General features: G+C 37.2%; 1 protein-coding gene across 1 annotated transcript; it reads right to left on the bottom strand.

Moving 5' to 3' along the window:
• Positions 1-545: 545 nt before the first annotated feature.
• On the bottom strand, positions 546-14,014 carry nfascb (neurofascin homolog (chicken) b). Its single transcript, XM_056732199.1, has 28 exons — positions 13,796-14,014; positions 11,739-11,806; positions 10,298-10,403; positions 10,082-10,187; positions 9,768-9,958; positions 8,998-9,120; positions 8,659-8,829; positions 8,260-8,371; positions 7,954-8,138; positions 7,719-7,850; positions 7,497-7,640; positions 7,301-7,412; positions 7,025-7,188; positions 6,129-6,276; positions 5,916-6,040; positions 5,718-5,819; positions 5,416-5,628; positions 5,082-5,158; positions 4,608-4,833; positions 4,320-4,435; positions 3,978-4,188; positions 3,774-3,896; positions 3,482-3,655; positions 3,262-3,393; positions 3,097-3,157; positions 2,729-2,740; positions 2,524-2,559; positions 546-1,376 (listed from the first exon to the last, which is right to left on the bottom strand). Exons 3-28 carry the CDS (start codon positions 10,401-10,403, stop codon positions 1,151-1,153), a joined length of 3,528 nt encoding a protein of 1,175 aa, XP_056588177.1. The 5' UTR covers positions 11,739-11,806; positions 13,796-14,014; the 3' UTR covers positions 546-1,150.
• Positions 14,015-14,173: the final 159 nt, after the last annotated feature.

The raw sequence follows: 14,173 nt of genomic DNA, 5'->3' as shown, positions 1-14,173 counted from the left end.
AAATCCCCTCGAAGGATTTTGTTTTATGTTTTGTCCCATGTTCAATAAATTGTATTTTTGTTGAGACTGAAAGCTGTCTGCACTTGGGTTCTGTTTCATGTCAGCACTTCTTGACAGTAATGTGTTCGTTGCGCCGTGTTCACTATCTTGTTTTGGGTGGATGTCACTTTTATATTTCACCTGCTTGCATTTGTAGCTCAGTGGTAAGAGTGCGGCGCTAACAATGCCAAGTCGTGGGTTCGATCCCAGGAGACTGCACATACTTAGAAACAAATGTATAGGATAATGCAATGTTAGTCGCTCTGGATAAAAAGTGTCTGCCAAATGCATAAATTTAAATGTAAATTTGGATCATTACAACTGTTGATGTACATCAAAAATGATTTGGCACAAGATGTCTAGGGCCCCTTAAAGGAATAGTTCACTTCAGAATTTGCCCCATTGACTTTCCATAGTAGGAATAAAAATCACTATGGAAAGTGAATGGGGTCTATTTTGAAGTGTACTACTCATTTAATATAGTTATGACACGTCATTGATTCGGTTTATGCATTTTAATGACTGAAGCACTAAAACACGTACACAGTATAATAGATAAACATACAATGAATGTTGTACACAGCAGCTTCAGCTTATACTGTATTTTGTTTGAGAATATTCAGTCTGTATTCCAACATTTTCACACATAATTAACACATGACATTTTGTAATAATAAAAATAAACAAGCATTAGTAACAACTCTATGTGATATTAAACACTGCTTATGTAACGAAGAATTGTGGAAGTTACTTTTGTCTTCAGATAACTGTGTTGAGCAAACCTGTATGAATCGACCCTGAATGTTATTTTGAGATGTTCAGCAACTCATCAGCCACACCTCTTCTGTTTTCTTATCAACATGATAAACTCATCAGGACAACATTGTCTCTGGCTTCCTCTCAACATGATTTGTGGATTTGAAAAACAAATCTGATTGGTGGTTGTGAACCCTCAGAAAAAAAAACTCAACTTAATGCCCAATACCTTTAGAATGCATCTATACATCATTTCTAGCCTGTCCGACAGGGAACATGAAGCATAGTTATTCTCAGTTCAGTATTTTGAGCTCAACTTAGTTTGTATAACGGGATGTATTTTAAACATTAGCTCTTAAGCAAAAGAGTAGATGGCCACAGGAGAAGTGGGCTCAGAGCTGTCATGGTACGGGCTCCTGTCAATGTTCCTCTTGCTGATGCCTGTGTACTCTCCAATAAATGAGCCGTCCTCATTGAACTCGATCTCATCACCCTCTCCGTACTCCATCAGACTATCATCACTGTTTGTCCTTCTGTCAATGTGCTCTACTGCACCGCGCCCCTGACGGAGTTCCTCCTCTCTGATTAATATGAATAGAAAAACATATATGACATATATATAAATACATATAGTTAGCTTTCTTGTGGCTCAGTGGTTAGAGCATGGCACTAGGAACACCAAGGTCATGGGTTTGATTCCAAGGGATTGCACATAGTCAGAGACAAATGCATAGAACACAGCAATCTAAGCTGCTTTGAATAAAAGCATCCGCAAAGTGCATAAATGTAAATATACATATAGTATATCACACTTGTACATTTATCCAAAGCAATACTGTGCATCTTAAGTCATCAATATGTGTGTTTTCTATGTATTGAACCCACAACCTTGCTTTTGATATGCTTTACCAGTTTACTAGAACAAACACAGCATCATCTAATTTCATAAATAACAGGTTTAGACAGGTTTTAAAGCGACAGTTCATAAATAAATTCTGCCATCATTTACTCACCCTTGAGTTGTTCCAAGTCTGAAAAAATGTCTTTGTTCTGATGAACACAGAGAAAGATATTTGGAAGAATGCTTGTAACCAAACAGTTCTTGGCCACCATGGACTACCATAGTTGGAAAAATGACAATGGTAGTCAAAAGTGCCCCAGAACTGTATCTTTCCTGCATTCTTCAAAATATCTTCTTTTGTGATCAACAGAACAATGAAATTCAAGGAGCAATTTATCCTACTATGGAAGTCAATGGTGGCCAAGAACTGGTTGGTTACAAGCATTCTTCCAAATATCTTAATTTGAAACACATTGAGGGTGACTAAACTACAGCTGCGTCCCAAATCACGTACTTGTGCACTATTATACGCCATTTTGTAATATAAATAGTGTGAGTAGTGCATTCACATTGAAAAAAAACAGATGACACTACATTAAATGAACAATGCACAAGTATATTTTTATTAACACACATTCTGGCGTGTGATTGACGTCATTGGCGCTCGTCTGGGAAACAGATATATTAGTATAAAACCGTTTAGTATTCCATTTGGGATGATACTACTCTTTTGAAATTTATATACTAGATGGTTGAGTGCATAGAGCATAGTTTAATGCATAGTGTATAGTATGACATTTGGGACACAGTTGATGAGAGAATTTTAATTTTTGGGTGAACTATTCCTTTAACATAAAGAAATTAAATGAGTTTTGTGAAATAAATACCGTCTGGTGTAGGGCAGGGTGGACACTCGCGTTATCCTGCAGTATATATCAGAGTCAAAAAATGACAAGAAATGTGATGTTTTGGTGGACAAAGCAGCAGACAAAGCATTTTATTCAATATAATCTTTAGAGATAAGAAAATACCTTGTAGTCAAACAAACATACAGTTCAATTTAACATGTGTTATGTATGACATGTATCATACCTCTCAAGAGACCTTCAGTGGTCCAATCGCAAAACACACGGAGTAAAAAATGAAAGAGATGGTGTATGAATGATGATGAAATAATGGGTGAAAAGGAAAGGGAAGGAGGGAAAAATTATTGTGGTGTACAGTGTGTACTCCAAATCATCCTGTGCAAATATGATACTTATGATCTAAATGACAAGATAGTTTTAAAGTCCCTAGTGTAGTTCATATACTGGTTTTGAGTCTAGTATGTAAATCACCTTTGCCTATAAATATAAAAAACCTTTGCCTATAGTAAATATGTGTATACGTTTATTATTGATAAAATCAACAACAGTACTTGGGTTTTGTCTTCAATATTGTTTTTTTTATTATACAGTTACCTGTAGTCAAATGTTCCATTCTCATCCATTGGCTCCAATGCAAAATCTTTTTTGTCCCGCACTTTAAACACACAAAAAAGAACATGTAATTGTCTTTCATAATAATACCATCAGTCAAACTGATGGCTTTGTTAAAGCTAAGCTATTATATAATGAAGACTGCACCTGGGTACTTTCCTCCACGGCTTCTCTTGATGAAAAACACTATAAGCATGATGAGAACCAGCAGAGCAACCGCACACATCAAGCCAATGAACCAGCCCTGTGTTACAATGTCCACTTGATCCCGACTATATTCTGCTCTCGGACACAGACAGGTTAAGAGCTAAAAATCATTTGAACAAAGTTTCTCCTTTGATCTTACAGTATGAACGTCCACTCTTACCCTCAGTCGTAAAATGTGGCGATTCTTCCGTGAACGCCTCGCCGACTCCAACCTCCGTTTGTGCTGCCAGTGAAAACTTGTATCGCGTGTAACGATCGAGTCGACGGAGAGAGAAGTAGGTGATGTTTGGAGGAATGTCTTCCACATGGATTCTGTCTCCAAGGGTGACGTTCACTAAAGAAGAAATCTCTTCTCAATCTTTTTCAGAATGTACGCTTGTATGTTAATTTGTGTGAAAACAATTCTGCATGGGAAATTGCTAGCTAAAGCCGCGCATATGTGCAACACTTACGGGTCTGGTATTTGAGAATATATCCGGTCAGGATCCCGTTGGGATCTGCAGGTTCTTCCCAGTCTAGATAAATAGTGTCATAGTGCCTGTGCATGATTCTAAAAGATCTGGGAATCGATGGCACTGCAGCAGAAAGTAAACGTATTTGTTCACAGCCACACCTATATAATTTGTCAATTTTGTCAACATTTTCTATGTTCATACCTCCTTCAGGCGTCTGAAATTCAATAGTGTTGCTTGGTGGACCCTCGAAGCGGTTATTAGCCACTACCATATACATCTTGTAGTTACTATAAGGAACCAAACCAGTCAATGTTCCGGAAAGGCGAGGTCCATTTGCTTTAAAACTCTTGGTTTTAATTCTTCTGCTCAGAGTGTGCCAAGGCAGACGGCTGCTTTCTCTCCAATAGTACACCTGGGAAATCAAATACAGCTCCTTCAGTGGCTTTTTTATTTACTGCATGGATAAGTTTCAGCTAATTTACAGTGCATAGATTATAATTATTTCAATGACTTAAAATGACATCATTGTTATAAAAGTCTTACCTTGTACTCTTTTATATCACCCATGACGTCGGCTCGTGCCACTGGTTCCCAATGGACTGTCAACTTTGTGCTCTCAATGTCTTCTACCCGTAGATCAGATGGAGATGCAACAGGGCCTTTAAAAAAAGGGCAAGTTTGGGAAAGCACTGACCAGAAGTATTTCTTTCATAAGTGGCATTTGAAATTCTGTATTCCAGCCAGACACAGAGACACTGACTCAATTAAACAATAGTGTGAGTCTATCGACATGAGGGAGTGTTTTGAAAGCAAATATGAGAGGAAACTTACGGTCCTCCCCGGAGTAGCCAATGACGATAGGGGATTCCGGGCCATAGCCAAAGAAGTTGATGGCCTGAACTTTAACCTCATAGGGCGTGAAGGTGTCCGTGTCATAGACGATGTAGCTACACCACCAATAGGTTGTGTAGTTCTTCCACTCCTCCCTGGAATCCCGCCGTCTCCACCAAACCATGTAGCCCAGTTTCGGACCATTCCATTCTCTGTACTCCAGTGGCTTCGAACGGGACAAAAATATTACAGAATGCATGTTAAGGAATACAAACATAAAGGAAAAACTGAAAGAATGAACTAATCTGATACTGTTAAAGAAGAATTATGAACTTCAGAGTGTTTGTAATGAATACGGGTTAAGCAGCCTGTCCTTAAATGTTTCAAACAAATTAAGTAAAGCAGGTGAGATCTTTAAAGTAATGAAATCAAAATTGGTTAAATTATTGGATCTGTGAATCATCTATCCATCACCTCCCAACTTATTTCCATGTTATTTCTGAACACACCACTGCCCAGTCCTTTAATGTTTTGTGGGATGGCATCAGGCACTAAAGGATTCAAAAATAAACGATATAAGAATACATATCTTTTATAAGAAAACTATAATAAGTAAAATAAATATTTAAAACATTAATTGCATACTTTTTGTTTCAATAATAAATTAATTCTACATATAAAGAAAAAGATTAATTATTATTATTTAATTTAAAGATATAAATCAAATAATAAAACATATAAAATGCACAGTTTACACGAACATGCATAGTACGTGTACTATTATGTTATAGATCCATTATATATTTACCTGCTCCACCGGTCTGGTAGTACTCAGACGCCCAGCTGGGTTTACTGGGGCCGATGCCATTAATAGCGATGACCCTGAAGCGGTATTCCACAAACGGTGTTAGTTGTAAAACAACAGAGATCAGGTTGCCAGGGTAACTGGTCAGGTTCTGCCAGCCACTGGGGATCAGCCAATAGTCAGCAAGGAGATCTTCCGTATACTGAACCAAGTATTCTACAAAAAAAGTGCATTCAAAATGACATTGTATGGATTTATGATTTCTGTCTGGATATCTCATTTAGGAGAATATGTGTAACGTGTACCTTTTATAGGACTGTGGTTGCTCAGCCCTGGTATCCAGGTAAGTCTAACGCTCCTCTCTGTTTGGTCAGAGATCTCTAAATCAGTGGGGGGGTCTGGACGGTCTGCAAGCAAAACGATATACACACAAATACATATGTATTTTTTGAAATATATGCACAGCTAACATGTACACAAGATGCGAGTGTATGTGCTTGTACCCATCACGATAAGTTTGGCAGAGCGAGTGACTTCCTCCAGTTCACTTTTAACTCGGCAGGTGTACACCCCTTCATCCCTTCTGTTCACATCAGCAATACTCAGAGAATCTTCATCCTTTGTCATCCTACAACACGCACATTCAATAAAGGATTAATGACACCTCAGCCTGAACAGTAGCAAGGTTTAAGAGCGGAGATGAGATTTGTATTTACCTCCTTCCTAAGATCAAGAACTTTTTGTCCTTGAGCCAAGTAACGGTTATCTCCAGTGTCTGGTCAAAATTTATTTTGCATTCGAAGCGAGCGAGACTTCCTCTTATGACTTTAGTATTGCGTGGGGCACGAATGACTTTGATGGACTCTACAAAAAACAGGTTTATATAATTAAAGATAATATGCAATATAGAAAATCTCAAATTTGCTAGTTGCACAAGATGGTGTCCGCAAACTTTTGGGACACCAGTTCGGCAGACTAATGTCTGGTCGTATAACACTGTATGGGAAAAAGAAGGATTTTTTAGTTTAACAAAAACTAATTTATTAGCGATATGACAGATCCTCTTCACATGGCTGAGAACTTTGTTAAGCCGAAATAATTCAATAGTGTTATACCACCAGAAATTAGTTTGGCAACCTTGGCGTCCCAAAAAACTCTCTGGCACCATCTTGTGCAACTAGCCCATTATATTGACAGTTTTATTGGACACATGCGCCTGGCTTTAACTTCTGATTTGTGTTTGGTTATAATATAACAATTTAGTTATATTAACTTAATATTAATATTGATATATATTAATATATTATTGTAAAGTCATTGTATTAAAATAAGATATATCTACTTAACAGTTATTGATTCTTTGCAAAGGTATACAAGACGTTCAGCAGCTGCTGAAACCGTCTAAATGCAAACGTATTTTGTCTTATTTTTAAAAGAAAACCTATTTTGTCTTAGATTTGCATATTTGATTAACCGAATGAAAAACTATCAAATAAAAATGTATAGCTTTCCCTTTTACCCACAATTTTTGTTTATAATTACAGAATATATGACAGCAACATCCAAATGAATGGCTGCCATTTAAAAGAAAGGATGAGCTCCAGAGACTTACCTTTGACCTCTAGTTGAACCTCTTTCTCATCTCGTCCAATGACGTTGCTTGCAACGCACGCATAGGTTCCCTGGTCTTGTATCTTTGTATTTCTGATCTCCAGTGTACCGTTTGGGAGAACTCTATAGTCACCTCCTCCCAACGCACCTATTCCACCTTTTGACCTATACAAAAACACAAAGAGAAGGGAATTATGTCATCTGTACCTTTAAATTTTAAATGTTTTGTATTGTGTAATAAACAAAAAATGATGTGAAATACAAGAATAATAGTTACCATCGTAGCTCAGGCTTAGGAGACCCAAAATACGGGCAGTCTAAATGAGTATGATTGCCTTCTGTTGATTTAACAAGTTCATCGCTGTGTCCCAACAGACGTGGTTTCATATCTACACAAAAAAGTCAGTTATGTAAATACACTAGTTAGACCCATGCTATACATACTGTATATAGATTAATTTAATAGCTTTTACCCATCACAGCCAGAAAAGCATTTGCCATGATGTAACCATATGGGTTAGAAGCATTGCACTGGAAGACTGCAGCGCTATCAGGAACCACTGAGAGGAACGTCAAAGTATCTCCTGAAACCTGTCTGCCGGGACTCCTGGGGGCCTCTGAAGTAAAAACACAGAATCAAAGGTTGTGTTAAGGGGCTTTGCCATCCACCCGGTTGGTCATGTTGTGTTTCTCACCATTGATAGGCTCTCCATTAACCATCCACTGTATCTGAGGTCGAGGGATACCATCGGCTCTACAAATTATACTGCCACCGTCATCACGAGACAACACGAGACTCTCGGGTTTCTCCAACCAAAATGGAACCGCTGCAGACCAAGGAAAGGATATTTAGCTTTCCACATTTTGTAGAATAGCAGCACACATTATTTACATACTGAACAACTGTGAAAAGGTAACAGAGTATTCTACATTTGACCAAGACAGTGATGACGTGGTACAGACTGCCCATTCTGTTGGAAGCGGTGCAGATGTATTCTCCTTTATCATCCATGTCGATCTTCTTTATTCTGAGCGTTTTGTTAAAGTTCTCCAACTTCTTCCCTGCCATGGACAGCTCCTCCCAATTCTTAGTCCATTTGATGGTGGGAGTCGGACTGCAATATAAAATAAATAAAAAACTCTGAAATATTAATGAAAATGTTTGGGTTTTAAATGCTCTGACATCATGAATTTCAAGTCATTTTGGTTTTTCACCCAACTGTTTCTAAAACTCACACTCCAGCAGCGAAACACTCCAAAATGAGTTCTTCGCCCAGCATTGCAATTGTTGTGCTCGCAGTGTCTTTGGGTTTCAAAAACTTGGGTGCTGTGTGGGCCGCCATGCGAACTACACCGACATACAGTAACACAACAGTCACGTGAGAACCCGATGAAAAGAATAATACTCAAATACTGTAAAAGTAATGGATTAGTAATTTAGTAGCAGATTGTTGAGTGTTTCCAAAAAGTCATTCAGTAATAAGAGTCCTAACTCACCACTGTATTAGACTGTTAGATGGGTTTAATCGTGGTTCTTCCACAACTGAACACACACAACCATAGACAAAAGGAAAAGAATTAGGCCAACAGAGGAAAAAGTCATATTTCAGCTAAATCATAATATAGCTAACAGACCTGTGAGCACCTGTAGGATGAGTGGTGGTTTCTGCTGGATGGTGTTCGTGAAGGGGAAACGTGCAACACAGACGTAGTTCGTATCAGCATCTTCTGCTACTATACTTGAGAAGTACAAATCTCCATTCTGTGCCTTGGACACTCTGCGATCCTGTCGGATTGGTGTCATAGCTTTGGACAAAAAGGTACAGTTGTAACTTTACAAATCTTTACATAAAACACTTTGAAACGTAGAAAACCCACCTGGATGTTTTCGACCACTAGGTCCGTCAATGACAGGCCGGGGCCAGTAAATGATCGGAGAAGCACCACTAACCAATGACTAAACAAAATACTTACTACTGTTCAGCCAGAAGGTGTCTGGTTTAGGAGGACCTTCAGGTGGATTGCACGGTAGGATAAGAGGAAGTCCAACCACCACCGAGACTGGCTCCAGATATTCCTTTAGCCACGTGCGGGCCTCTGTTCACAGGATGGCAACAATCTCACAATAAAAGACTAAATGCAGTTCAATAGAGTACAGCAGAGATGATGTTTTTTTGTATGCAAACCTTTGAAGTGAGTTACCATTTAACCACTTACGGTTCCATTGCCCCAAAGTCTATGGGTTCTTTTAATGAGTTTTTTGTAAATTTCCTAAAATATGATCTGTGGTTAACAAAACCTCAAAATATTTTCAGGTTTTAATCTATGACATAAAACACAACAGTTTAATTCCGCTTGTAATTTTTATTGTGTCTTAAAAACGGTTGTTGCTAACAAGCTACTACATCCTTTGGTGGACGTGGTCGCACATATAAAGCTCACAAATAATGCAACATGGGCACAAATCTTTAAAAACGTGGATGAGCATTCATTCACGTAGTAATAACTTGCCAAGGAACATGTTTCTAATAAAGTTGTTTGGTGGTGGTGACATTTTAGTGTAGTGTGTTTATAGCCTCATGTTAGCTATTTACTCCTTGCGATTGCATTTAGGCTTCAAAAGTAACAAATGTTAATTTGAAAAGATTATCTTGACCTTTTGGTACGGTGATAATTTCCAAGCTGGCCTACAAAAATATGTCATCCCTACCGTACTCTATAATTGTTGCAGTGTACATTCTTACTGGAGACACGCAGATGGATGTGACTGGACAACGCAGAGCCAAACTCATTCGTTGCACTGCACTGATACATGCCCTCATAGTCTGCTGGACGACCCCAGAAGAAAATCTCCAACGTGCCAGAACGTCTTCTCATGCTGACCTGGGGATCCCGCGCTACGTTCAGGTAGACCCCATCACGTGTCCATGTGAAACTGGAGAGCAGAGGTTATATTATTTTTGTGTTATGCTGTGAGAACTATATATTTAGACTGTACAAGGTTATCTTTAATGAATTCTGTTCACACATATACATGGATAAAGTGTCAGATACTTACACCGGAGGAGGGTTGCCTGTTGCCTCACACTCCACTATTATAGGGTCAACTGGATCTACAATATAGTCTTGAACACTTTGTTTAAAGATCATTGGAGGCTGTCTGACTGTGGGGTAGACATGTAAATACAACGTTTTAGAAAACTGAAAGCACAGTGTAGGAAAGTTACAGTAAATTTTAGGATATCTGCAGATAATTCACAACATTGTGCCTCACCGTCAGGTGGTATTTCCATAGCTAAAATCCATGTCTGCTGTAGAATAGTTAGAAAAACTGGAACCCTCCAACCTTTTAACGGCATCCTCTCTGTTATGGACAACATCTGAGGTATAGAGAATATGAAGATGACACCTTTTGTTGCATGTTGCAGTGGCGCCGTCATCTTGGGAGGATCATACGCCACCGCTATTAAATTTATATATGTACAGTTACTTGTTTTGTTTGATATAAGAAGAAATTGAAAGTGAAAGAACCATGGGATTTCCTGAACGTCTCTGCGTAATAATATTGCAGTTTTAACATAGCAAGACCGAACTTTCATAGATATATATTCTAATCAAACGAGAAAAACAAAACACTGCTTTATGATTTTTGATTCGTATTCCCATAAGCTTTATAAACACACTTGCGCAACTTCGTCAGCGGTGTAAATGGTTAAACTGAAGAAAAAACAATCACAAACACATTTGTTGGCGTATTTGTTTTTATGCATTGATGTGAATTTAAAATTGTTTCCTGAACTAATAACAACAGGAGTATGATTAAACAAATGTAGTGAAAGGTGAGCTTTTAATTTTTTAGCTTTTAGAAACAGTGGTGGAGCCAGAGGGGGGTCCAGGTGCCCCTGACATCCAATTTGCCACCCTGGGTGCCACTCCAAGATTTGACTCTTTAGCCTTGCGTTTAGAAGTTTTGCGTGCAGAAACGAAGTAAAAAAAAGATTCATCATGTGAGTTAGAGTATTCACACTCTTTCATGTGTAACCTGAAGCTATTGAGTGTGTTAGTGATTTTTTATGTTCTTTGATCATTTCTATGTTTTCAATAAACCGTCTGATTTTCATGTTCATTAGTGAATCATTGTAAATTTTGATAAAACTTCAAAAACAGCAATAAAATCATCTATAAACACTTCACAGCTTGTTTTGTAGCGTGTAAAAGTAGTCTATTATCTGAAAGTAATAATCAAAGAAGATTACAACATCAAGGGCATTAATCAGCATCAATGATTTTGTTTTCATCTCGCAGTCCTATGGAATGAGTATATGTTTTATATTTATAACATCTGACATGCTGCTCTGATCCACCTCAGTTTACATTTTTTCTGTTTAAATTAAACACGTTATCAGGGTTAAACTATGTTTTAAACATTTTCATCCTTTATATTTTATAATCAATTTCATCTACATTTATTTGATTACATTACATTAATCTCATTACATTGCTCAATTGTTTTGTATAGGCTACATTTTTCATATTTGTGACACAGATTGAGGAACTCTGAGAAGTTAGTGAAAAGGCTATAATAATGTATTTATGAACATATGCAAAACAAAATGTGTTGTGTTTACATTATGTTACATATATTAGGTTTGATCAAAGTTACTAAAGATCTTCCAAAACTTATTTGCAGTAAACATTCACAGAAACTGACTCACCAGAAGTACTGTAGGATCCAGGATGCACAAATTCTTCTCTATTTGTGTCAGCAGGTCATTTCACAATGCTAAAAGAAAACAATGCTACTTAACCTTTGTTGTTAAATATAGTTTACAATTACGTATTATGGAAGACAACACATTTTTATATACCTAACACTTTTGGATTTGGTTACCTTTTATATATGACTTCCAGTTTTGGTCCTTCTTATGGCGAAATGAACTGTTACAATTTTTCTGTATTCCAAAAGCTGAATTCCACTCCAAGATAAAAAATCTGTGTAATATCTCAGCAGATGTTGTCTGTAATGTATACCTCTTCATCACTCTTCATTGTCTTAATCCATATGACTACACTGCCCATTGACCATGAATGATGTTCCACCCCCTCCTCTCTCACTGGTACATTCTCTCTCTCTCTCTCTCTCTCTCTCTCTCTCTCTCTCTCTCTCGCTCTTACTCATAATAACATCCTTTAAATCTGACAGAATGCAACTTGATAGAGGACTTGTTGTCAAGTGACACATTTTTAAGTAAACATTGTAAAATTATGACAAACAGATACAACATTCATTTTGTTATTAGGTTTTTGTTTCAATAGTTTTTATATTTTGCACTATTTAGATGAACATCTATATGCCATAAATAGTCCATACTGAGCTCAAATACATTTTGCATTGTTTTGTTTATGACATCAATGTGTGGGACTCATTGTTCAGGCCTGAAAAACTAAGCAAACTGAAATGAATGAAATGTTTGTTTCTCTGAGAAAATTATAATGCGGTCATGAGACTTGTGACTTCACCAGAAAAAATATTTAAATGTTTTTTGGGTGGTCATGAACATTTCCTAAAATGAAAAGAGAAATGATTTAATCTGTTGCGAAACTTGAAGTTTACTTCATTTGGTTTGAGTTATCATGGTCCAGATGAGAAACAGAACAGGTAATGAATGAAGTCTATGTCACAACCTCCCAAAGGGCCGTGCTTGAATTAGGAGCTGTGGGTGGAAAAAGGATCTCAAACACAGAAACACATTCCCATCCCACAATGGCACTCAAGCATCCAGGGACACATAAAGAACATCTCACTGTACAAGACGTACGTAAACTGTACACCAATAGCTAAATAGACATCGGCTGTCATGAGAGAACAAAACTGCTTAAGTCATCTCAATAAGTCAATAGAGGTATATGATCTAATTCTGCTCATGTTCCCTATTCCTTCAGTATCCTCAGCAGTATATGACATCATCAGCACTGCAGTGCCATGCACCAAACTGTACAGATCAGGGCACGAGTCTGAATAAAGCTCTTCCTCCAGAAAGAGACAATATAAACCTTTGTCCACAATAACACAGTCAGTTTAACCCTGAAGTGGCTACAGCTTGCTTGTATTCATTGCAGCAGATGTTTATGGTGGATTTACATTCAGAGTTTTGCTCAGATCAGTTTAACAAAATATAACTCAAGGATTTGGATTTTGGTCCAAAAATGAATCTTGCTTTCAGTCGCAATGTTATCTTTGGTGGGATTGTTTCTCTTTAAAATTTATTTTCTTTTTTTGACTGTTTGTATCAATAAATAATTTTTGTTTTAGAAATATTGTTTTGTTATCATACTTACAGTTATTTGGTTGACCAGGCACTTATGCTAAATGCGAAAAACAATCACTTAAATAATCCATAAAACAAATATAAATGAACGGTAAGACATTAATATTGATGTGTCTGAAGTGACATTGTCCTCACACAAAGCAGCTGAATCACAAGTGAGATGACATTATAATGGTACACACACACATTGTTTAACTGACAATGACCTCATTACTGTTTTTACACAGAGTCATGGTGAAATAACAATCTTCTATACGACCCATGCAGATAATTTAAAAACAATGTATTTTACTACTATGTGAATTTAAATATATACTGAACAGTGCATAAGTGCATATTTTTCCATGCATTTTATTGATGATTTTGTAAGAACGTCACTTCTGGACACATATTTCTTTACATAAATGCATTTAACAACAATATTAAAAGTATCAATTTCTTACCCATTATAACCTCAGTGGAAAGTGCAGATGGAAAACTCCTGTGCAGATTTTAAATTAATTCCAAATTACAAATGCATTATTATTGCATGGTCTCGATGCACAAGCCATTTAGACTGTCCCCAAAAGTCCAGCACCTTGTTTAAATGTGTGCAGTTTGTTTTAAATCTAAAATAACGGATGAAATTAGAAAGAGAATTTCACACTGCTGTCCTAGAAAAAAACTGCGCTCTGCTTACTGATGTCCTGGTCGCCACTGGTCACATGAGTGCTGACTGCATAGCTTCTGCACTTCATCACAGTATTAAAAACAACACTCAATTCACCAACTGTTTATTTTATTTCTCTTCATAAACCTCTGAGAAATTAAAATCAGTACTA

This window comes from Triplophysa dalaica, chromosome 20 (assembly GCF_015846415.1).
Source record: "Triplophysa dalaica isolate WHDGS20190420 chromosome 20, ASM1584641v1, whole genome shotgun sequence".
Classification (NCBI taxonomy): domain Eukaryota; kingdom Metazoa; phylum Chordata; class Actinopteri; order Cypriniformes; family Nemacheilidae; genus Triplophysa; species Triplophysa dalaica.
This window is presented reverse-complemented; position numbering and strand designations above follow the sequence as displayed.

Coding starts and splice junctions, on each gene's coding strand:
- nfascb (XM_056732199.1), bottom strand. CDS start 10,403: ATGTTGTCCATAACAGAGAGGATGCCGTTAAAAGGTTGGAGGGTTCCA. Junction 8,372..8,658: donor CATCCTACAGGTGCTCACAG/GTCTGTTAGCTA, acceptor ATGTCGGTGTAG/TTCGCATGGCGGCCCACACA. Junction 4,436..4,607: donor TGGCTACTCCGGGGAGGACC/GTAAGTTTCCTC, acceptor CTTTTTTTAAAG/GCCCTGTTGCATCTCCATCT.